Below are 25,794 nucleotides of genomic sequence, written 5' to 3' on the forward strand. Positions count from 1 at the left end.
ATGCCATTTGCCCATGATATCTCTGGAAACAGACCAAGCATAAATGTAAATGTAAAAGCAATTTTTTTCTCTATTCTACAGTTGCTTCTCTTAAAGCATAGGATTTAGAGAAGTATATGTTGGGCAAGTGAGGTTTTCTATTCGAATATTCTTCTAAGTGGAAGAGTCACAGAAAGAACAAAAAGAGAACTTAGCAGTAATTTTATCCAACCATTTGGCTCTGCCACTAATTTCCTATGGGATCTTGGGCAAGTTCTTCCCTCTCTCTGTCTCAGTTTTCCCATCTATGAAATGAGGGACTGGAAGAATTGGTTTGTTAAGGATTCATCTAGATCTAACATTCTGAAAGTGAATTACACTGATTTCAAATATTAAACCAAGAAATTAATTTATCCTTTAACCACATGTGAGAAAATCAAAGTGTTTGCCATCTAGCAAGCCACAGTATTGCCCTGGAGATATGGGCCTACCAGAAGTAGGGTAAGGGATACAAACATATTTCTTAGCAATCTGTTATTATGGTGACTTCCCTACCTAGAAGGACATTACCTCTTTCTCTCTCTTTTTTCTCTCATATCTCAAGGCCACTTAGAGCTATTTAGGCTGAAGAGGCTGTGCGATTTGTGTGAGAGAGGATTTCATCATGTGCAAGGACTACTGACCTACTTAAAAAAATTATACTGAGTTTTGGGAAGGGTTTTGAAAAACAGACAATCTTGTACTCTGCAGTTGGGAGTATACATTGTAATGGCTTTTCTGAGGGATACTTAGTGGCCCTCTGACCCACTAATCCTGGGAATTTATCCTAAGAATATTTTGTGTTTGCAGAAGTTTATGCAAAAGGAGAGCTTGTATTTTTTATAATATTAAAAAGTTGGAAACATCCAACATTAGGTTAAATTATGACTCATCCAAAATAAAATGGTGTGATGCCCCCACACACTGCAAAAATGCATCTATTGATAGGTAAATACATTTGTGATTGATCAGTAGGAAAAAGCTGGTTTATTAAAAACATGTGAACCAAAACTAGACAAAGACAGTATGAGAAAATAAAGCTACAGATCAAAATCTTTCATGGATATACATGTAAAAATTGTAAACAAAATTTTAGCAATTCAACAATATATTAAAAGGGTAATACATCATTGCAGAATGGGATTTATCCTAGGAATACAGGGTTGGTTTAATATTTGAAATCAGTGTAATTCACCATTATTAACAAACTAAAAAAAGAAATAAATAATCATCTCAATAGACACAGAAAAGCATTTGGCAAAATCCAACATCTACTCCTCATATAAAACTCTCAGCAACTAGGAATAGAAGGGAAATTTCACAACTGGTAAAAAGCATCTATGAATACATATAGCTAATGTCATACTTGATGGAAAAAATTGAATGCTTTTCCTGTAAGAAAGATCAGAAGCAAATCAGAGCATTTCTATCTGATACTGTGTCAGATATCTAGACAATTAAATTAGGCAAGAAAAAGAAATAAATGGCATCCAGATCAGAAAGGAAGAAAGAACTGTCTTTATGAAGATGGCATGATACCAATGTAGAAAACCCAATGGAATCTACAAAAAAGCTACTACTAATTGGTTTACAATGCTTCAGGACACAAGGTCAATATACAAAATCCAATTGTATTTCTCTGTACTAGCTGAGAACAATCAGAAATTGCACTTATAATTGCATCAAAAATATGCAATAATGGGGGATAAATCTGATGAAAGATACGAAACACCTGTTAAAGACTATCATATATAATCTTTATAAAGACAATAATATATTGCTAAAAGAAATTGATGCCTAAATAAATGGAGAGATATACCTTGTTCATGACTCAGAAGACTCTTTGTGGTTAAGGTATCAATTCTCACCAAAATCAGCAGGCTTTTTTTTTTTTAATAAGCTGACTAGCTGATTCTAAAATTCATATGAAAATGTAAAGGACCTAGAATGGCCAAGATATCTTTGAAAAAGAAGAACAAAAATCGAGGGCTAACACTGATTTCAAGAATTATAACAAAGCTATAATAACCAAAACTGCATGGTGTTGGTGCCAAGATAGACAAGTAGATGAATAGACCAGAATAGAGCCCGGAATAAATTCTACCCATATGTGGGCAACTGATTTTTGACAAAGATGCAGAGGCAAAGTAGTGGGGAAAGGATTGACTTTTCAAGAAATGGAGCTACAAAAATTGGATATCAATATGCAAAAAAAAAAAAAAAAAAGATCCATACTTTATATTTATTAATCAACTCAAAATAGACCTATGGATCTTAGGCCTAAATATAAAACCTAAAACTATAAAATTTTTAGAAGAAATCATAGGAGAAAAATTTTGTGACCTTGGGTTAAGCAAAGATTTCTTAAATACAACACCCAAAGCACAATCCATTAAAGAACAAATCACTAAAGTAGACTTCATCAAAATTAGAACTTTTGCTCTTCAAAAGACACTGTTGAAAGGATGGAAGGAAAAGCCACAGTCTGAGAGAAAATCTTTGCAAAGTTGTCTATTGAAACACTCATACCCAGAATACATGAAGAACTCTCAAAGTCCAGTGATAAGGAAACAACTTATTTTTTTAATAGGCAAAGGTTTGAATAGACCCAGTACCAAAGAAGATATATGGATGGTAAATAAGCATATAAGAATATGTTCAACATCATTAGTAATTAGGGAAATCCAAATAAAAGCCATAATGAGATACTACTTTATATCTAAAATTTAAAAGATTGACCATACTAGTGTTGGCAAAGATGTGGAGGAACTGGAACTCCCATAAAAGAAAAGGAAGCATATACCTATAAAAAGACTTGTACATAAATGTTCATGGTAGCTTTATCATAGTAGATAATATGCAACCTGTTCTGTAGGGACAGAAAGCAAATCTGGTTTCTGAAAGGAGAAGGAGTGGGTAGAGTGAGTGGGAGATATTACAAAGGGGCATGAGGAAACTTTTGGATGTTACGGATAATGTCTTCTCAATTTTTATTGTGAGGATGGTTTCCCAGGGGTGTGTATATATTTCAAAACTTACCAATTATACACTTTAGATATGTGCAGTTTAATATTAACTATACCTCAATACAGCTGTTAAAAATGTGAAGGATGATTCCATTTTGGTTCTTTTTAAAAAAGAGGTCATTTGCATATAGTCGAGCAATTTTGAAGGGTATCAGAACATAAAATGTTATGGGAATTTTCACCAAGTTGGTTGAGTTAGGAGTGAAATTTTATGCTTTTTTTTTTTTTTTTTTTTTTTTTTTGCTTGCCTGTGTTATTGTATTTTTAACAGTAATGTATTGACTTTACAGCTAAAGAAACTTCATGTGAGGGGAAATTTTAATGATGATTTGTTTCACTATAATGGAAAAACAATGTTAAAAAAACTTTTTATTTTTAACCCATATGGGAAAGTATGTAAAGCATAAATGTACAGTATAGTGGCAGACGAGAATTCTACCACTGAACCACCAAGGCCCCACAAATGTACAGTATAGTGAATACTTATAAGTAATGTCACTTTTCAGCCTCTCCTTCTATAACATGATTGATGCTATGGAACACCAGGAATCCCAGCTGGAGTTAGGAGAGTTCTCATCCTCTGTGCGTCATCATCCATTTACCAATGGTCAGATGTCAAGCAACAAGCTCTTGGAGGAGATGTGAAGTAGCTATGAAAGAGAGGGAGGTAGAGAGAAGCATCCTATCACTAGATAAGAAAACTATAAGCCAATAATAAAATCTTTGCCCTTTTGAGACCCAGACCACAAGCGTGGAGAAAGTGAGGCTTTGGGGAATATATGGAAGCCTTCCTATAGGATATAGCGCAAGAAAATGCAGGTAAGACAGTGTGGTTTATGACTTTGGGGTAGGGGATGGTCATACACCTTGTTGAGATTCTAATGGAAGCCATAGATCCTCGTTCATAAAATTCACATATACGCACACATGCTAAGTTTTACATGCAATTTGAGGAACAATCACAAAGTCCATGAAGTTAATAGACCCTGGGTTGCAAAAGAACCTCTGGAAAAAGAAATGCAAGAATCTCTGCTTCTCATAACATTGAACAATCTACAGATAGTGGATAGCCAACCTTGGCACAAAGGTTTGCATGCAAAATAAAGCAATGCAAAATCAAATTAGGGAGGTAAGCCACCAGACAATGAACGTCAGGCACCATGTGACTGGCGCGACACACGCTATCTGAATCCAACCTGCATTCTGAAGATCGCTGATAGGACCCAAATTGGCCATTCCAGTTGCAACAGTGTAAGCTGAATTCTCTACTGCTATGTGCTTCCTTGGCAAAAACTGGGACCTGGTAGCTGGAATAGAGATATTTTAGAGGATACTGAGGATGGAGGGGGATTCCTGCCCCCGCCCCAGGACCTTCAGAAATATTTCCCATTGCAGTTCTCTGCTGGACAAATGTGATCTGTCTTAAAATGATAGAGCTGGACTACGATTGGGGCGTAGAGTGGAATGAGACACAAAATCATTTTAAGGAGAGGCTTAATTTGGATCTTCAGCAAGTCCACTGAAAGAAGTAGAAATAAGAGAACTGGGATTGCTACAGAACTCAAGTTGAGATTGCTAAAGCAACACAAGCCCTGCCTGGGTGGGTGGGGGTGGCGGGCAGCAGAAGTCACCCATGTGAAATGGAGGCATTCAGAGTTGACTCCAAGTGGACATTAGTGACACAAGTGCAACAGTTTATAAGCCACAGTGCCCCTGGCAATGAGACTGAAAGGCAAATTCCTAAGGATGCACAAGATTTGCTCTTGGCAAATAATGTCCAGGCTGACTTAAACCTACATAGGAGGGCCTCGAGCAAGTCCCTGAGTTCAAAGATTAAAAAAATGGGTGAGGGGGCAGAACTTCTGCCTGGTATGCCAATACCACTTAAAAGTGAAATTGAGGGGATATGACTCTTGAAAGAGAAAATCTTTAGGAGGACTCCAACTTAAGAAGCTGGACTTACAGGTCAGGGAGGTTAGGTAAGCTACCAGACAAGGAACGTCAGGCACCATGTGATGGGTACAATGTACGCTGGCTGATTGCAATCAGCACTCTGAAGATCACCGATAGGACCCAAACTGATCAGTCTAGTTGCAACAATGGAGGATAAATTCTCTGCTGTCTGTGCTGCTCTGGCAAAACCTGGGACCCAGTTACAAGGCCCTGGGTGATCTGGTCCCTCCCCACCTCTCCAGCTTCTTCCTGCACCAGCAGCACCTTCTCCTTCCAGTCTTAACGGCCCTCAGGCAATTCCCTAAAAGCACCATGTTCCCCCTTGCTGCAGAGCTTCCACATACACTATTCCTCTCTCTCTTTCCCTGATTCATTCCTCCTCATGTCTCAGATGTCAGCTCCCACTTCCTCAAGAAAACCCTCTCTGACTTCATGCACCGACCCAGACTCTGCAGTTCCCAGGAACTTCTATTTTGTAACCCACCACAGTTGCGGTATTTATTTGCATACATGTTTATCTCCCTTCCTGGACTGAAGTTGCATGAGAGCTAGCTCATACCCTTTTTGTCCCTCAAAATGGAAACTTCAGCAATATATTTTTACAACTTTTTATTTTGAAAAAACTTTAAGGTGGCAAAAATAATACAGAGTTCCCAATATACCTTTCACCTACTTTCACTAACGTTAACATCTTACAGAACCCGAATACAATGATCAAAGCCAAGTAATTAACATTGGTGAAATCCTGTTCCTGGGCCTTTTTCTAATCCAGCAACCAATTCAAGAGCCCACAGTTTCTTTATTCTCTCCAATCTGTGACCGTTCCTCAGTCTTTCCTTATTGTTCATGGCCCCACACTTTTGAAGAATACTGGCCATTTATTTTGTACTGGTCTCTCAATTTGGGTTTGTCTCCTCTTTCCTCCTCACTGAGGTTAACCCATTTTTGACAAGACCACAGAAGTCTCATTGTGCTTTATCAGTGCATGATATCAGGAGGTGCACATGATCAATGTCTTATTACTAGTGATGTTAACTTGGTGATGTGCATTTGGTTAAGATGGCACCTGCCAGTTTTCTCACCATAGTGACTATTTTCCCCTTTGCAGTTGATATCTTGTAAGGAAATACCTTGAAACCATGAAAATCCTATTTTGTTTTGTTTTGTTTTGTTTTAGAGAGAGAGAAAGGGTGCAAGCACACAAGCTGGGATGGGGAGAGTAGGAGGAGATAGGGAGAGCAGAGGGAGAGACAGAACCTCAAGCAGACTCCCTGCTGAGTGTGGAGCCCAATGGGGGGCTTGATTTCATGACCCTGAGATCATGATCTGAGCCAAAATCAAGAGTTGGTCGCTGAACCGACTGAGCCACCCAGCTGCCCTGCAAAATCCTGTTTTTAATCATATTTTGACCCAATAATTTTAGCATTCATAGGTGATTTTTTTTCTCTTCCTGACATTCCTTCTACATTTAACTGGTATTCTATTGTGTATGGACTCATGGATTTTTTTTTTTTATTCTGTGGATTAGAATACATTATTGTCATTATTTATTTTATTGCTCAAAATGTCCAAGTTTGGCTATTGAGAGCTCCTTCAAGTTGGCTCCTATGTCCTTTCAGTATGCCCCCATGATCTCATTATCCACAATATATTTTTTTCAATCCTTCAATTCCAAATATTTTCAGAATTTCTAACCCCTACTCCTGTGAAAAACAGATTGACTAATTCAAGTCCAATATTTGTGTGCAGATCCATTGGTCTTTAGCTGTATAGTATCCCATCAAAATACTGTAACATCAGTTAGTTATATTTCTTATCACCTCCTTCAATGTGGTTACATTCCTCATTTGAAATACCATTCATTATTGTTTGTATTTCATATTGAATTCCCCTCATCTCCTGGATGATCTTAATCATGTTCTGGGTATGAGGAACATTATTGTGGTTCTAAGAGTCACAATTACAAAAAAAGATATACTCAGAAGTGTCCCACCCCCTTCGTCCTCTACACCCTGTTATCATTTCCCCTTTTTTCCACATTATTCCTACCTAACCTCTGTAAATAACTAATCTCACTAGTCCTGTCTCATCTTTACAAATAAGCAAATGCACGTATATTTATTTATACCCACCCCTTCTGTCTTACATGAAAAGTAGCACATTACACTTCTCGGCACTTTGCTTTGCACTTAACGCTATACCCTGGAAATAACTCTATATCAATTCAAAGATCTTCCTCCTTCTTTTTTTTTTTATTATTATTAACATATAATGTATTATTTGTTTCAGGGGTACAGGTCCGTGATTCATCAGTCTTACACAATACACAGCGCTCACCACAACACGTCCCCTCCCCAATGTCCATCACCCAGCCACCCCATCCCTCCCACCCACCTCCACTCCAGCAACCCTGTTTGTTTCCTGAGATTAAGAGTCTCTTATGGTTTGTCTCCCTCTCTGGTTTTGTCTTGTTTCATTTTTCCCTCCCTTCCCCTATGATCCTCTGTGTTGTTTCTTAAATTCCACGTATGAATGAGATCATATGATAATTGTCTTTCTCTGGTTGACTTATTTCCCTTAGCACAATACCCTCTAGTTCCATATATGTCGTTGCAAATGGCAAGATTTCTTTTTTTTTTTTTACGCCTGAGTAGTATTCCATTGTATATATATATATCACATCTTCTTTATCCATTCATCTCTTGATGGACATCTAGGCTCTTTCCATAGTTTGGCTACTGTGGACATTGCTGCTATGAACATGGGGGGCAGGTGCCCCTTTGGATCACTACATTTGTATCTTTAGGGTAAATACCCAGTAATGCAATTGCTGGGACATAGGGTAGCTCTATTTTCAACTTTTTGAGGAACCTCCATACTGTTTTCCAGAATGGCTACAACAGCTTGCATTCCCACCAACAGTGTAGGACGGTTCCCCTTTCTCCACATCCTCGCCAACATCTTGTTATTTCCTGGCTTGTTCATTTTAGCCATTCTGACTGGTGTGAAGTGGTATCTCATTGTGGTTTCGATTTGTATTTTTCCCTGATGCCCAGTGATGTGGAGCATTTTTCATGTGTCTGTTGGCCACTTGTATGTCTTCTTTGCAGAAATGTCTGTTCATGTCTTCTGCCCAGTTCTTGATTGGATTATTTGTTCCTTCAGTGTTGAGTTTTATAAGTTCTTTATAGATTTTGGATACTAGCCCTTTATCTGATATGTCATTTGCAAATATATTCTCGCATTCTGTCAGTTGTCTTTTGGTTTTGTTGACTGTTTCCTTTGCTGTGCAAAAGCTTTTTATCGTGATGAAGTCCCAGTAGTTCATTTTTACCCTTGCTTCCCTTGCCTTTGGCGATGTGTCCAGAAAGAAGTTGCTGCGGCTGAGGTCAAAGAGGTTGCTGCCTGTGTTCTCCTCAAGGATTTTGATGGATTCCTGTCTCACATTTAGGTCTTTCATCCATTTTGAGTCTATTTTTGTGTATGGTGTAAGGAAATGGTCCAGTTTCATTCTTCTGCATGTGGCTGTCCAGTTTTCCCAAAACCATTTGTTGAAGAGACTGTCTTTTTTCCATTGGATATTCTTTCCTGCTTTGTGGAAGATTAGTTGACCATAGAGATGAGAGTCCATTTCTGAGTTCTCTATTCTGTTCCATTGATCTATGTGTCTGTTTTTGTGACAGTACCATACTGTCTTGATGATCACAGCTTCCGGAATTGTGATGACACCAGCTTTGCTTTGCTTTTTCAACATTCCTCTGGCTATTCGGGGTGTTTTCTGGTTCCATACAAATATTAGGATTATTTGTTCCAGCTCTGTGAAAAAAGGTGATGGTATTTTTATAGGGATTGCATTAAATGTGTAGATTGCTTTAGGTAGCATAGACATTTTCACAATATTTGTTCTTCCAATCCATGAGCATGGAACGTTTTTCCATTTCTTTGTGTCTTCCTCAATTTCTTTCATGAGTATTCTATAGTTTTCTGAGTACAGATCCTTTGCCTCTTTGGTTAGGTTTATTCCTAGGTATCTTATGGTTTGGGATGCAATTGTAAATGGGATCGACTCCTTAACTCTTTCTTCTGTTGTTGTTGGTGTATAGGAATGCAACTGATTTCTGTGCATTGATTTTATATCCTGCCACTTTATTGAGTTCCTGTATGAGTTCTAGCAGTTTTGGGGTGGAGTCTTTTGGGTTTTCCACATAAAATATCATATCATCTGTGAAGAGTGAGAATTTGACATCTTTGCCAATTCGGATGCCTTTTCTTTTTATTGTCTGATTGCTGAGGCTAGGACTTCTAGTACTATGTTGAACAGCAGTGGTGATAGTGGACATCCCTGCCGTGTTCCTGACCTTAGGGGAAAAGCCCTGTTTTTCCCCATTGAGCATTCTCAATATTCGCTTTGGGTTTTTCATAGATGGCTTTTATGATATTGAGGTATGTATCCTCTATCCCTACACTGTGAAGAGTTTTAATCAAGAAGGGATGCTGTACTTTGTTGAATGTTTTTTCTGCATCTATTGAGAGTATCATATGGTTCTTGTCCTTTCTTTTATTTATGTAGTGTATCATATTGATTGATTTGCAGATATTGAACCAACCTTGCAGCCCAGGAATAAAATCCACTTGGTTGTGGTGAATAATCCTTTTAATGTACTGTTGGATCCTACTGGCTAGTATCTTGGTGAGAATTTTTGCATCCGTGTTCATCAGGGCTATTGGTCTGTAATACTCCTTTTTGGTGGGGTCTTTGTCTGGTTTTGGAATCAAGGTAATGCTGGCCTCATAGAAAGAGTTGGAAGTTTTCCTTCTGTTTCTATTTTTTGGAACAGTTTCCAAAGAACAGGTATTAATTCTTCTTTCAATGTTTGGTAGAATTCCCCTGGGAAGCCATCTGGCCCTGGGCTCTTGTTTGTCGGGATATTTTTGATGACTGCTTCAATTTCCTTGCTGGTTATGAGTCTGTTCAGGTTTTCTATTTCTTCCTGGTTCAGTTTTGGTAGTTTATACATCTCTAGGAATGCATCCAGTTCTTCCAGATTATCTAATTTGTTGTTCAGCCACTTTGTTTTTGGGTTTTTTTTAAGATTTTATTTATTTATTTGACAGAGAGACACAGTGAGAGAGGGAACACAAGCAGGGGGAATGGGAGAGGGAGAAGCAGGATTCCCACTAAGCAGAGAGCCCGATGTGGGGCTTGATCCCAGGACCCCGGGATCATGACCTGAGCCAAAGGCAGACACTTAACGACTGAGCCACTCAGGTGCCCCTATTCAGTCACTTTCTTTTAGACGTTTACATTTCCAGTCTTTACAATCACAATGCTGCAATGAATAATCACATGTGGGCATATTTTTGTATTGTTGGCAGTGTAACTTCAGAGGAAATCCCAGCGGTAGAGTGTTGGCTCAAAGAGTAAGTGTTTTTGAAGTTTGGTTAGGTAGGTACTGACAAATTCTTGTCAAGAATTGTACCACTTTGCATTCCCACCAGCTGTGTAGGAATGCCTGTCTTCCTAAAGCCTTGCCTAGCAGTGTGGTTGTATTTCCATTGTTCACCAGTCTGAGACGTGACGTTCTCTCTATTGTTTCAATTGACATTTCTCTAATCATGGGTAAGTGTGTACATTTGTCATGTTTAAGGGCCAGTTTTACATCTTAGTGTGAGTATGTGTGGGAGAAAGAGAGGAGAGTTGTCTTTTCTCAATTTTTCTATCAGGTTTTTAGTCCCTTCAATGTTTCATTCTTTATATAGTAGAAATATTAACACTTTGTCTATGATATGTGCTGTAAATGTTTTCTTCCAGTATTTTGACTTTATGGTATTTCTTAAGTGACTTTTTTTTTTTTAATGTAGCCAAACGTATCAGTCTTTTATCACCTCTAGATTTTTCACCTATGTTTTCTTTTAGTACTTGTATGGTTTCATTTTCTGACATTTAGACCCTGGATCCATTTGGAGTTTATTCTGCATATGGTGTGAAGAACGAATCTAATTTCAACTTTTTCTAAATGGCTTTCCAGTTGGCTCAGTACCATTCCTTAAAAAGTCTATTTTGCCTGTGATTTGAAATTTTTCACCCCCTCCTCAGTGACACCGGGGGGAACATTGGACCCAAGAGCCTGGCATGACATGGAAAGATACACCGAGCTAATGAGATTCCATTATAGGATACGAACTGAGAACAACTGTGAGAATCAGGTCAAAAAAGCAAAAGGGGAAAAGGCTGGCATGGTCACAGAGCAATAGGAAAGCAAAAAAGCAAACCAAGGACACTGTACGGCGATGAGGCCAAATGAAGCAGGGATAACAAGCAGCTCACAAGGAGGGACAGTCCCTGGAATCACCTCGGCTCATCTGTGCCACCCACAACAAAACTTTCCAGCAGGAACAGCCCACCATGAACAAGCTCCAAAAACCCCAAGATGGACAAATATGCAGCCAAGACAAAGGAGGAATTCTCAGCAAGTCAAAAAGCTTTATTGCCATTCCAGGCTTCAAATGAGCCCAGAAACTGGGGGCAATCCATGGGTCAGTAGGCTGTCATGGAGGATGGGACAATGGACAAACCCAGGCACCTGATGTGAGTCCACCCCTCTTCGTGGGATCCTTGCTCCACAGAGGAGCTGCTGGTGGATTCCAACTCTTCAGTGTTTGCCCCATTCACCCCAATAACACTCTTAGGCTGGGGCAGGCAGCTTCGTGATCCCTGCAGCTCACATCTCTGAGAGGCTGCCTCCCCCTCCTCGAGCCCTGGAAGAGCCTGCTCCGTGGGTCAGATACTATGGATTTGGCCCTAGGGAGGGAGAAACGGCACTGGAGGAGTTGTCTCAAGACCAAAAGGACAAGGAATGCATGTTCTTACGTCAGAGGTCGCAAACTGGCCACACTGGGCCAGATTTCCCCACTGACAAGTCTGTTTGGCCCTTTTGGCCTGCACAGTGTTTTAAAAAATAATTAGTTGCCAATATTTAAAAACTATAAGATTTCATATAAAAGTCTGGATTTCCAAGGAAAAACAATGGAGACTGTTTGGTAATATTGGGCCCACAACATTCTCATGTGGCACCAACTGCCAGAGCACTACAGAAAGTGCCCCCAAGGGCTGAACGCACCCTCTCTAACTCAGTTCAGGCCCCATATTCCCTGCTAATATTACCAAGCTCAAGCCTGGACATCAGCTGCCTTGTAACAGTGGATATGAGCTGCTATACAAAGGGGGGAAAAAAGACACGCCTGGAAGCAATAGGTTCCTTGTGGTCATCCTCACTCGTTTGGGTCTTGTGCTTGGCCCAGAAGGCGCCTGAGTTTGTAAACCACCTTAAATACATAGAGCATTCTTACATACATCTCCTAGTGAAGCCCTCCACCACATGCCCTACCTCCCCAGGATACGCTAGGCCCCACTGTTCATGGGGCAAATCTAGAAAAGAATACTGAATTAATCATAGAAGTTAATGGAGGAATAGACTAAGATGAACTACTTCAGTCCCTTCATCGTAAGAGGGACCTGGAGTAAAACAAAAACTATTAATACTCTCATTCTGCTTTTAAGTCAGTGACCAAAAAAAAAAATTTTTTTAAGAAAATCATGAAGGTACTTCAGGAAACCAAGATTGGGTCAGTCTGAACTTGGGGTCACAAAATATATTCGTCCCATTCCTTGATTATTTAGAAAATGAGTTAAGCTCTTAGAAAATCACAGGTTTGACGAGGAAAATGAAGCAGCCGGCCTGGCAGTTGTCGTGGGCTATCAAGAACTGCCGAGCTCCTCCCTAGGTTAGGGCTGCCTGCCCATGCCTAAAACGTAGGTGGCACAAAAGGATTTTCAGTGAGGGAAGTGGCATCATTGAAGAAAGGAGCTTGAAGGGGGAGAGAGAGTCAGAATTTGACCTTGGCAAATGCAAGACAGAAGAAGAGGGACATCTTCCTCATACCCCTTCATTCTGCTGTGGCTGGTGCCACATTATTTGCCCTTCAGAGAGGCAGAGATCTTGATACAGCCCAGGCGTTTCCCACCACTGCTGAGGATGCTCTTGATGCGGTAGGACCCAGAGGTGAGCCAGCTGGGCAGCTCCATGCTGGGCAGGGTGAACTCAGTCTTGGGCAGTGCATAGATGCCCTATGGGAAAACCAATGGATCACAATCAGTGGGACCCTACTGATAGGACTCTCCTGGAACTCTCCTGTAAGACTGCAGTCATGAACTGCCCCTCCTCCCACTCTCCCGAGAGCTACGTGAGATTAGAGATCGCCGGAGGCCTACAGAGCATGGAATGTTACAGCTCACAGGCACGGGAGGGCACACTGCAGTTCAAGTCTCCCAGTTCACAGATGGATAAACCAAGGCCCTCCAAACATAAGCAATTTGGGATAGATCACACCAATTTACAGCCACAGACATCCAGATCTGCAGAAGGAGAATGCAAGACCCCAGTCTTTACTCCAGCCACTCCTTCCCTACTAAGTACTTACTACTTTGATGGGACAGTGGCAGGGAAGCCCATAGGTGTGCAGGGGCTCTGGGCAGGGCTGTCCAGGGGGAATGAAAGCACCAAGTATTTGGCAGAAGTCTTCATAGGTGCAGCTACCAATTTGTTCCACACATGGGACTTTGACCCAGAAGCTGGCCACTTCCTTCTCTATAGTTAATTCCAGCTGGTGAGAAAGAGTTTGACACAGTATGAATTCCAAGGCAAACATGCCAGACCCTCTACATCTCCAAAAGGTCAGCATTTTATTTTAATCACAGAATTTTTCATCAGATGGGGTCTTGGAGATACTCTGATCCAGAAGAGACAACATTGTGGCACAGACCACAATGGTACCTTTTCCTGTGCCCAGGGCAGGTATTAATCATTGCTGTGATTTTTTCCCCCCCTTCACTGAACCACAGTCTTAGAATTCTTTAGGTAGTCACTACCATCGGTGGAAGCTAACACTGGATTTGAAATGCACTTGTCTAACTGCTAACTGGCTAACTAGTGTCGCTTCCTAGACTTCCCTTCTCAGTCCAATCTTGGCTTCAGAGCCCTTGTCTGTGTAGGACCTCAGCTACTGCCAGCCAATTGGAGCAGAAACCCATTTTCTATCCTTGGATCAAATTTCCTATCAAACACAGAATTTATTTTTTTTAAAGATTTTTTAATTTATTTACTTGAGAGACAGTGAGAACAAGAGAGATCACAGAGAGAGAGGGAGCAGCAGACTCACCACTGAGCAGAGAGCCTAATGTGGGGACTCGATCCCAGGACCCTGAGATCACGACCTGAGCCAAAGGCAGACGCTTAACCGACTAAGCCACCCAGGTACCCCAAGACAGAATTTAAAACAATAGGAATTTATAGGGAGGTCACTTTGGGATTGATATAAAGCAAGATCTTCTTAACTCAGCTGGGGAAGCCACTGAAGGAGCTCTACATCCAGAGAGAAGCTGGACGAGAAGATCTATGATGTGCTTCACACCTCCAGCTGCCATGATGCTATTCCTATTCTAGAGATTGCAGCTGACCCAGAAGTGGCCAGGATCTCAAGGGGGACGGTCCCAGCTGTGCCTGGTGTGTGCCAGGCATTCACTAAGTGAGTTGTCTCTCTTGACCATGTTCGTGCCCTCAACCCCCCAAAATGTATCAAGGGAAAACAGTAGGAAAGGGCAGGAGGACGTTAGCTCACTGGAGCATCTGATTCCTTGTGGGTGTTATGCGGGAAACCACAATTTTAAGACCCCTTTCGGTTCTGACATCCTAGCAATTCCATGTTTCCCAGCCTCCAGGCTCACTTGATTTAGGACTCTTGTGTTTAAGAGACAAATCCTGGATGGGCGCTTATTCCCCCCAGAGCCTGCTGGGCTTGGGCTGGTTCCCCAGGTTGTGGACTTAGTCTTCCAACCACCCTAGATGTCAGGATCCAGGCCCAGGAGGAAGGGAGACATCAGTGTACTCTGGATCCTGAGTGGACAAACTCAAATTGCCTCCCTTGCTGACCTCATCCCACTCTGCTGACACACACAGTATCCCCCACCCCCACCCCCATTCACACACAGTCCCCCCCCAGTTCTCCTCTCTGCTCTCCTGCCAAGCCTGCTCCAGGCCCTTTGCCTAGGAAGAGTCACAGGGCCTGGATTGGAAAGCTATTCCTGACAGTTCCTAGTATTGTGCCCTTGCCTGGAGCTACTTCTCTCAGTTTCCATTCCCTTATCTCCAAAAGCAGGATATGCCTACCTCTCTCATAAGATCCCATCAGTGAGATAGTGCCTATAAAACACTTGGCACTGTGCCTGAAATCCAAACATTAATTCCTGCAGGACTATCTGTCCTACCTTCTCCCTCAGCCAATACCGTCTCCCCTCCCCTTGTTTCACCAATATCCCCAGGAAAATGGTTGAGTTGGTTATGCCCTGAGCAGAAACACCCAGATGAGGGGACCAGTGGGGGCCAAGTCCTGTCTGGGGTCCATCCATCAGGCTGGAAGCCTGTGGGAGCTGTATCTACCAGAAGGAGCCATGCCTCCCCCACCCAGGACAAGCACAGCATCAGAGGTGCTCAGTGGGGGTGCACAGAGCATAAGGCAACAGGCACTTTTGAGGTAGCAGCCATGCCTACCATTCGGGGACTGCAAACTATGGCTCTTTTCCCAGCCCTTGTTCTCAACCTACTTGCTCCTATGGCTCAGGAAAGCAAACAAGGCTGGATAATAAGGTACCGTCAATCTCTCTAGCCCAAGACTTCGGGGCAGTTAGGTAGCTCGATTTAAATAAACTTCTGTCATGGGACCTATCCCGACAGCAAGACAGAGGCACTGACAGGTAATCAAGGCAGGAGCCCTGCACCTGCCAGGGCCTGTAAGCAAGTCCCTTTCCCATCAGTTCTCCGCTCCTCCATCCTGACAATGGAATATTTGGATCTCATGATCTCAAAGACACCTACCTGTTCTGACATCCTAGGAGTAAAGATTTCTACAGGTTGAAATGATTTCTCTTGGCCTCTCCCACACAGAGAGGCACACAAAGGCTCTAGATAAAGATACACTAATAGCAACTGAAGGGGAGCCATGTGATGCATCGGGAAGGGGGATGTTATAAAGGTCACAGGCCTCAGGCAGGGGCACTGCAGGTACATGATTTTAGGGGGGAAAGAAGGCCAAACCATCAGGCCTGAAAGCCATGTCTAAAAGCCCCAAATAAGCGTATATGCCAAATAAAGCAGCAATTTGATTCCTGAGGATGGGAAAACCAGGGTCCCAGAGGCTGAAACTTGAGAGAGGGCCCACAGAAGGGAGTTATAAATTATGCCGAATCCTATGAAGCAAGGCAAAAGAGGAAAAGGGAGCTCCTGGGTAGCCCCAGTCTTGCCCATGGCACATGGAATCTGGGGCATCCAGCTTCTCAGCATTGCAGCTGAGGTTAAATCCATCCAAGTCCGAGACGAGACTCTGGATTAAAAAAATTACACTTCAGCAAGGTCAGAGGAAGAGAAGATGGGTTGGCTCTCCAGTGGCCTGGACACTTACTCTCCCCTCTGGGCCTCAGTAACAAGAGGTGGAAGCCATTGAGGCCTCCAGGCTCATATGGGGCTGGAGTCGGTACTGTCCCAAGGGGGTCTCTGCTGAGCAAGGGAGAGTTCTGGAGCACTCTCCTACAAACACACCAAGCACTAAGTCCACCTCCCTGCCTGAAAGAGTTCAGGAACAGGGAACTACACAACATAAGGACACCCGGCCTTGAATGTACTAATAACCTGTGGCCTGGGGCAGGTTGCACTCTTCTATGAGCCTCAGTGTCCCTTATCTGTAAAACGAGGTTAATCATTGTTTCTCCTACACAAGTGTTCCAAGGCTTTCATTTAATGGCTAATATGCACATTACCTGAAAAGTAAAAGAACTAAACCAAAAATATAGAGGAGAAAGGTAGGGGGAAGGGGAGGGGCAGAGGGAATCTGAGCAGTTTTTAAAAAGTGCAATGGCCAAATTTATGACAGGTAATTAAGTAATAGGATGGGGGGGTGTCCTTAATGGCCTTCAAAGAAGCCAAGAAAAGCAGGCTGGGGACAGAAGGAGATCGCCAGTTTTTTCCTTCCAAGTCAGATGCACAGTGTCATGGAAAAGCCAGCGTTTTACATAACAGTGGCAGGAGAGCACCTGCCAGAGAGCCCTGCACCCCAGACTCAGCAGAAGGAGCAGGGAAATGGCATTTGTGTCACCCTGCTAGATTATCAGCTGAAGTTTGGCTAAAGAAAATGCAATGATCTCGCCCGGAGAAGATCTGGAAGGAGGTACCGAGGAAGGCAGGCCCGAGAGTGGTCCACACACATCCGGGGCTTCTGTCCGGGTCCCAGGGGCGGCAGGAAAAGACTGACACTAACTGAACTATTAACAAGAGTTAACATGTTCTGAGCAGGTCTTGTGGGCCAGGTCCTGTGCAAAGCACTCTCCACATTATTAACCCAGTAATTGTCCACCAGCAACCTACGAGGTAGAGGCTGTAATTCGGCCAGGCTGAAGGGTAGTTACAGGGATAGATTCCAAATCAGAAACCTTTTAAAGAATCAGAATAAAACTGGTGCCAGAATAGATCTACATCGGGATAAGCTGAAGGGCATGTAAGAATATGCTATAAAGGCAGCAATTCAAAGTAGTGAGAAGAAGTACAGTGTGTATGGTGTTACAATAGACATATGAAAAGCCTTTATTGTTCTGTTGAAAAGCATGTAAATAGCCACCCCAAAAGAAGAAAACAGACATGATCAAACTGTCCAATCCCAAAGTATATACAAAAGGCAACAGAATTAATGAAAAGACGTCAAACCTCACTAGGGATGACATATAATGGTGGAAAACATTATTGGAAAATGCTCAGAATCATCAAATGTGTGAAAAAAGCAAATCTGTTGCTGGCACATCTGTTGGAGAGGATACATGGGTTCAAATATCTGGAGGCACTCTGGCAATCTGTATCTAAAGACCTAAAAAGGCTGTGACTAGATAATCAGAGAAGGACAAAAAGATACATTACAAGGATAATTTTAGCAAAGGTGTTTCTAACAGCCAAAAAATAAAGCCAAACAGACAAAAAACTACCACAGAAACAAACTAAATGGCAATAGATTTGTTAAGTGCACCAGGACAGATCTACAACAGAATATTTCTGCCATTAAAAAGAATCAGGTAGGGCGCCTGGGTGGCTCAGTCGTTAAGCGTCTGCCTTCGGCTCAGGTCATGATCCCAGGGTCCTGGGATCGAGTCCCACATCGGGCTCCCTGCTCGGCAGGAAGCCTGCTTCTCCCTCTCCCACTCCTCCTGCTTGTTTTCCTGCTCTCGCTATCTCTCTCTCTGTCAAATAAATAAATAAAATCTTTAAAAAAAAAAAAAAAAAGAATCAGGTAGGGGCGCCTGGGTGGCTCAGTCGTTAAGCGTCTGCCTTCGGCTCAGGTCATGATCCCAGGGTCCCAGGATCGAGTCCCATGTCCGGCTCTCTGCTCAGCGGGGAGCCTGCTTCTCCCTCTCCCTCTGCTGCTCCCCCTGCCTATGCTCTCTCTCTGTCAAATAAATAAATGAAATCTTAAAAAAAAAAAATTAGGTAGGGGCGCCTGGGTGGCTCAGTTGGTTAAGCGACTGCCTTCGGCTCAGGTCATGATCCTGGAGTCCCGGGATCGAGTCCCGCATCGGGCTCCCTGCTCAGTGGGGAGTCTGCTTCTCCCTCTGACCCTCCTCCCTCTCATGCTCTCTGTCTCTCATTCTCTCTCTCTCAAATAAATAAATAAATCTTTAAAAAAAAAAAATCAGGTAGATTGCTGCCAAATGCAATAGAATGAGGTACAGAGCCTATAAGATGATGCCAAAAAAAAGCAAGTTTAATAGCACATGCCATAAAAACCCACTAGTGTAAATGTACATATATTTACAAATGTAGAAAACATTCTGACAATTATGTAAATAGCTAACAATAACTATCTCCTGAGGAGTCACATTGCAGGACATTTACAAGGAGCACTGCTTTTTTTTTCATACCTATCCATTCAAAATTAATATGTGTGTTATATGTGATTGCATGGGGGACAGTTCCAGAGCCTCGCCTACCAAATGTTAAAAGTGCTTACCCCTGGGCGCCTGGGTGGCTCAGTTGGTTAAGCGACTGCCTTCGGCTCAGGTCATGATCCTGGAGTCCCTGGATCGAGTCCCGCATCGGGCTCCCTGCCCGGCCAGGGAGTCTGCTTCTCCCTCCGACCCTCCCCCCTCTCATGTGCTCTCTCTCATTCTCTCTCTCTCAAATAAATAAATAAAAAATCTTAAAAAAAAAAAAAGTGCTTACCCCTTATCACTGGGTAGTAAGATTTCAGATGATACATTTCTCCCCCGCCTTCTGACAATTGGTGATTTCTAAAGTGACTACATGGTATTTACTAAGTGATGTGTCTGTTTTATAATTAACAACAGCATCACAACAACACTGCCCAACTGGAGCTGTTAGACAGTTGACGAATCTATGCATCCTTTGCTGCTCTGGGAAATCCCGGATTGCAAAATCACTCACAGGCTGAACATACATCCCTCAGGGCCCCTGCCAGCTGGCCCTGGCACCTTCCCTCCAGCACCTCCCCAACCCTACCCATGCCCAGGCTTACCTTCTGAGGACTACTGAGGGGGACACCGATCTGGACCTCGGCGCTGAGAGTCATGTTCCCAGGAAAGGCAATGGGGTCAGGTTCCAGAGTCAGGCTTTTGAGCAGCACAGGGTCCTTCTCGTCATCGCAGTTCTCCCAGTAAAAGCTATCCAGCTGGGACGGCCAAGGAAAAATCCGGCAGAAAGAAAAGAAACATTGACAAAAGGAACGCTCACGGGTCAGAAGCACCAACAGAACAGGCTACTGATGGTGTGACACTGGGCGAGGTACCTCCGCCCCTCCCCTGAGCTTTATCTGCAACTCTGTATCTGGAAGCCCGGGATAACACTTATGGTACCCATTTCCTAGGTAGTACTATACTAAAAGCCTCCAAAGACATAATCTCCCAAAAGTGTGCTGTAAACTATAGAGCACAATATACCAGACCTTGAGCTTCAAAACAGGTGACTAACCACATCGCCCTTGGTAGGTACCTTCTCTGATCTCCCACCCCCGGCCCCCTCCCTCTCTCTAGCCAGTCCTGTATCTCCTTAAAGGGAAGCTCCTGGAGGATTCACCTTTGCAGCCCCATGCCCAGGACCTTATTCATGTCACACCTCATGCCCAATCCAGGGCCAGGAATAAAAGGAAACTTAACACAGTGGGAAACCCCACCCTCAAGGGGTATGCAATCAGCCTGGGGAGGGAATAGGACACATGTCGAGAGACCCCCAGTGGGGCGCTTGTTGATGAACCCCAGTGAACAAGCTTCCCCAATCCTAACCAGTGCTTCCTGCCTCCCATCCCATTGCCCATGCCCTGCCCAATCTGAATCATCACCTTCCTCACCTCTGCTGAGCTACTTCCTCTTCTTCCTCCACATTCCCCAGAGGTCTCCGGATTCCACCATCCCCCCTCTGGCTACACAAGACCACTGACTCCCCATTCCCACAGAACCCTGCCTAGTTGTCTATGTCTATGTATCGTGCAGACTCTGCCCACCCACTCACCCCTTTCCCAGCCCCCTGAAGGCCATCTAAGACACACTTTAGGCACTCCCACCATGCACACCCCATCTTAGAAGGAAAACCGGCCAGCTCCACATCCCCAAGCTGACCCCATCGTCAACACAGCCAACTGGCTGAAAGGAAACACGTAACCCAAGCTAGGCTGACAGATTCTCTCTGCCTCTGGGAAATGGAGGTTGAGGCAAAAATCACTTAGAGAACTTTGTGCTGTCATTGGGTCATAACCTTTGGGATGAGGCCAGAACACCTAGACCTGAGACTCACGACCAAGCCAAAGTTTGAGAAGAGACAAGAACTAAGAGCTCTGCTGGTCTCTGGAAGAGAGAACAGAAATGTCCCCTCCCCACCCCCACTCCTGTCTAAATAGGCAGTACGGGGTAGCAGTGAAAGGCATGACTCTGAGACAGATACGGGGTAAAGCAGAGCTTTAGTCAACAAGCATGGCTCAGCCACCTTATCACATGATTCTATAGGCCAGTTTCCCCTTTGGCACCCCAAGTTCCACATCTTTGGAGTGAAGGCTTTATACTTTCCTCTTAGGGTGATTGTGAGGATGAGAGCGTGCATGAGAGCGTGCAAGCTCCTAAAACAATGCCAGGCCCAAAGAATGGGCTGGCTCACAGAATGAAAGCCACTATATGGCCCAGCCTCCACTTCCTGCCATTAGCTCCATGAGATTCCTTGTATACCTGGAGTAAACTTCCCTTTACTTGAGCTTCTTAGAATGGGTTTTTGTCCCTTGGAATGAAATGTCATGCCATGAGTAAGAAAAACAGAATGGGGTCTGATTCATGCCCGCATGCCCCACAGCCCCTTACACAGGGTAGGTACCAATAAATGTTTCCTTCAGTATTCATCCCACAAATATTTAGGGAGCAATGATCACGGGCCCTGGGCTAAGTCTGTGTTAACAGTGGTAAACAATTTGAAATGTTCTTGCCCTGCCTTGAGGAGCTTAGAGTCTAATGCCAATAAATATTACCCACCATGATTTCTGAGTGCCAGAAAAGAAATGCACAGAGGTCACGTTGAGAGTAATAAAGGGCTTACTTAAATAAGGTGGTAAGGAAATGATACTTAAGCTGGACTTCTGCAGGATGAGGAGTCAGCCATGTAAGTACAGAGAGTAAGAATGTTCTCTCTAGGCAGACAACATGGGCAAAGGCCCTGTGGTAAGAAGCTCAGCTGGTCTGGGCACTACAAGAAGGCTATTGGGCTAGGTGTAGCAGATGACTGACACGGATGAGGCTGGAGAGGTGGCGAGGTCATTTAATGTATGACCTCATAGGTCACAATTGGGACCCTGGATTTACTATAATGCAATGGAATCCCACTGCAAGAGAGTGCCACGCTCTGGTTTATGGTTGAGAATGGACTGGAGAGGGACAAGTCTGGAAGGGGGAGACCAGTTCGGAGGCCACTGTCAAATGAAAGAAGGCCTGGACCTAAGAGCTGGGCTGGAGGGATGGTAGGAGGACTAGCTATTTTCTGGGGCTGCTTTCACAGATTGTAAGGCAACCTGTTTCACATCGAGGACTCATTCCAGGCTGGGGCAGGTATCCCGAGTGTCCTGTTGGAGATGAAGAATTCCCTCCCTTCTCCTAAGCTCCTTTCCTTCAGGCCCTGGGGGAGGCATAACAATGCGGTTTCCCAGTGCCCGACTAGAGGTTTCTGTGGCAATGATTTCTACAGCTGGGTCCAGCCTCGTCTGGAAACAGAGGCATGAAGGATTAGCAATGCCCACTGCGGGCCAGACCTGGCACAGGAGTTCCTCTTATCTGTGCAGGATACGTCCCAAGACCCCCAGTGGATGCCTGAAACCACAGATAGCACTGAACCCTATATATTCTATGGGGTTTTTTTCTATGCATACTTTTTTTATACTTACCTATGATCAAGTTTAATTTATAAATTGGGCACAGTAAGAGATTAACAACCATAACTAATACAAAATAGAACAATTATAATGTACTATAATAAAAGTTTTGTGAATGTGGCCTCTCTCTCTCAAAATATCTTACTATACTGCACTCACCCTTTTTCTTGTTGATGATGTAAGTCGAGAAAGTGCCCGTCTGATGAAGTAAGGAAGGGGAATGATGCAGGCATTGTGATAGAACGTTAGGCTACTATTAACCTTCCGATGACGTCAGAAGGAAGATCATCTGCTTCCAGACTGGGCTTCCATGCCACAGAGAGCAAAACCACGGATAAGGGGGAGACCACTGTATTTACCATCCCCAATAGAGGCCAACACGTGGGAAGATGCAACATAGGGCAGAGGGGAAAGGCACAGCTCTGGAGGCAAAAATATGGGTATACATCACAGACCTGGGTTCCAATCACACCTCAGCCACTCGTACCAGCTGAGACCATGGGTGAAGTTACCCTCTTGAGGTTCAGTTTCCTCATCTATTAAATGGGCACAATTATATCTTCTCACAGGGCTACTGGGAAAAAGAGAAGTCTGTACAGAAAATACAGGTCATCACTCCTCAAGACTGTCAAACCATGAAAACACAAGACTGGGAAGCTGTCACAGACCAGAGGAGGCTGGGGAGACCTCATGACAAATGCACTGTGGTGCCCTGGACTGGATCCTGGAACAGAAAGAGGACATTCGTGGGAAAACTGGTAAAATCCAAATAAAATTTAGAGTTTAGTTCATGGTGATGAACCAATGTTAGTTTCTCAGTTTGGACAAACACACAATGGTAATAGAAGATGTTAACATTAGGGGAAACGGGGTGAGGAGTATATGAGAATTCTATACTATCTCTGCAACTTTTCTGTAAATCTAAAATTATTCCCCCAGGGACGCCTGGGTGGCTTGGTTGGTTAAGCATCTGCCTTCAGCTCAGGTCATGATCTTAGGGTCCTGAGATCGAGTCCTGCATTGGGCTCCTTGCTCAGCGGGGAGTCTGCTTCTTCCTCTGCCTGACACTCCCCCTGCTGTGCTCTCTCTCCTGTTCTCTCTCTGACAAATAAATAAATAAAATCTTTAAAAAAAAATAAAAGTATTCCCCCAAAAAAGCTTATTAGAAGAAAAAGCACACAGCTCAACACATAGCACAGAGTATGTGCACAATAAATGACAGTCATTATACAGTGTCAAAGAGCCTATTAAGCACCTACTATATGCTTAGCACAGGATTAGACATTCTCCCCACTGTCTAATGCTGGCCACAGCCCGGTGACTGGTTAATGCTAGAAAAGGAAATAAAACTCAAGTTTTTAGATGCTTAAATGCTCACTATCACCCCACTGCCTTTATCTGGACCAGGGTCTCAGGCACAGGGCTCTGAATAACCATGAGCCCAGAAAAAACAAAGTAAAGTACCTCTTGCTGTACAATGGTAGGTGCGCCTGTATCCTCTAGGGGCCTGAGCGAGGTGGGTGAACTCTATGATGTCTCAGGGCCTCCCCAAAACTGCTGATCTATCTAAAGCCTTCTGGTCTGGGAGGGCATCCATGGCCAAGACATATAAGAGAATGGGGATGTAGGGCAAGTTGGAGCTCGAGCCAGACTCCACCTCACAGTGGTCAGCCTGGAGCCAAGAGAAACATTCTCAACCTGCCTTTCTCAGCCCGGTGACACGAGACTGGTTAATGCTAGAAAAGGAAATACAACGCAAATTTCCAGATGCTTCTGATGCCCATATGCACCTGAGAAAGGCAGGTTGATATCATCATGCATATTTTACAGATGAGGAGACCATCTGCATCTTGCCCACAGCTATGCAGCAAAGAGGCAATGGAACCAGGCTTCTTCTGGTCTTAGAATGACAGAACTTCCCTTTTCCAAGGGTCTGGAGCATGGGGTGAGTGAAAAGTGAAGGAGGAAGCTGGAGACTCTTCGTGGCCTGTAACTAGAAGCAGTGGGTCACAGGGCTGGATCTCAATCACCAGAAGAACAAGCCTCTCAAACCCACCCACCCATCAGGACAAGCTGAGCCACAGATCAGTACAGAAGGGGAAGGGATGGGTGCCAGGCCTTTTTATGGGAGGTGGAAGGGGGGGCTGGTAAACAAGGCTGAGTCTCTGGGCCTGGGAGCAGTTCCTTAGCCTTGCAGTTCTGCCAAATTTCACTCAGATGTTCAGAAAGAAGAGGACAAGAGAGTAGAGACCTGAGGGAGATTAACCCTTCCCCAAAAGTCTGGAGCAGACAAGGCCTAATAGCCCACCCTCACTATACTGATGAGTTAACCGAAACTCAGAGACAGAAAAGGACCCACTCAGAGTCCCACAGTTAGTGACTTTGGGAGGCTCTGGTGAAGAGAAGGAATTCTAGAAAGCGGAGTAGCCACCCCCATAATCCCACCCCAACTGGGCCGGCAAACTGGAAGCAGCCACCGAAAGGAGAGGGGGGCTCACCTGATTCAGATAGACGCGTGCACGGGCCGCAGGGCCGGCGAGGAGCAGGCCCAAGGCCATCAGGAGCGGAGCCTGCATCTCCGGAATCATTTCGAGCAGTGGGGCTGCGCCGGATTACCAGGTCTGTGGCCGCGGCAGCGCCTTTAAATGCTTGCCTACGCTGGTTACGCAAAGCCGGTCATTGCTGTGCAAAACAGCACGGCCACTTCCAGGTTTGCTCCGCCCCGTGGGGGATGTGACATTTCAAGGCCTGGCGTCGGACAGATCTCTACCGACTCAGCCCGGCTGAGGCTCCGGCTTCAGCCCCTCCCTCTGGGCGTAGGCGTCAAGCCCCTCCCTGTGACCGGCGACCGCGGAGCCCGAGGATGAAAGGGGCGGGGCCGAGGGGCGGGGCCGGGGCGCGGGGGCGGGGAGGAGCTGCTGTTTCTAAACCCACGCAGGCGGTGACCGTCGCTGCCTGAAAAGCAGTTTGGTTTTCAGACCCGGGTGCGTTCTTTGAGCAAATGTCACGCTCCCTGTTCATAGTACGCTCTCCTGTATCCGTGTTACGAATCACTGTGTCTTTTTAATGATTATAATCATAATTGTAATAACCGAGAGTAAGTGCTTTAATGCATGCTAAGCACTGTTAAACACCTATGAGGGAATCTATGTTTTTGGCCCCTTCTTAACGCTGAGGAAAACACACACGGCGAGGTTAGCTTTGCCAAGGGCACAAAGCTTATAGAGCCCGCAGCCAAGATTTTGTTAAGCTATAATGCTTTGTAGTTGAGTTTTGCTTTTTAAAAAAA

At 44.1% G+C, this 25,794-nt stretch overlaps 1 protein-coding gene across 2 annotated transcripts; it reads right to left on the reverse strand.

Moving 5' to 3' along the window:
* Nucleotides 1–3,248: 3,248 nt before the first annotated feature.
* GM2A (ganglioside GM2 activator) lies at nucleotides 3,249–25,278 on the reverse strand. Of its 2 annotated transcripts, XM_064596634.1 has the most exons (5): nucleotides 25,004–25,278; nucleotides 19,623–19,775; nucleotides 13,479–13,661; nucleotides 12,941–13,125; nucleotides 3,249–3,694 (listed from the first exon to the last, which is right to left on the reverse strand). In XM_064596634.1, the coding sequence occupies exons 1-4, from the start codon at nucleotides 25,091–25,093 to the stop codon at nucleotides 12,970–12,972; spliced, it is 582 nt and encodes a 193-aa protein (XP_064452704.1). In that variant the 5' UTR covers nucleotides 25,094–25,278; the 3' UTR covers nucleotides 3,249–3,694; nucleotides 12,941–12,969. The 2 variants fall into 2 exon arrangements, with proteins under 2 accessions (XP_064452704.1, XP_064452703.1); XM_064596633.1 differs by lacking the exon at nucleotides 3,249–3,694 and having other exon boundaries at nucleotides 11,462–13,125; nucleotides 25,004–25,277.
* Between the last annotated feature and the right edge of the window lie 516 nt (nucleotides 25,279–25,794).

Source organism: Mirounga angustirostris, unplaced genomic scaffold (genome assembly GCF_029215605.1).
Source record: "Mirounga angustirostris isolate CCGP_5_RB_7025 unplaced genomic scaffold, mMirAng1.0.hap1 SCAF_7, whole genome shotgun sequence".
Lineage (NCBI taxonomy): Eukaryota > Metazoa > Chordata > Mammalia > Carnivora > Phocidae > Mirounga > Mirounga angustirostris.

Coding starts and splice junctions, on each gene's coding strand:
- GM2A (XM_064596634.1), bottom strand. CDS start 25,093: ATGATTCCGGAGATGCAGGCTCCGCTCCTGATGGCCTTGGGCCTGCTC. Junction 19,776..25,003: donor CACGCGTCTATCTGAATCAG/GTGAGCCCCCCT, acceptor TGGCCGTCCCAG/CTGGATAGCTTTTACTGGGA. Junction 13,662..19,622: donor CCCTCAGTAGTCCTCAGAAG/GTAAGCCTGGGC, acceptor CTTTCTCACCAG/CTGGAATTAACTATAGAGAA.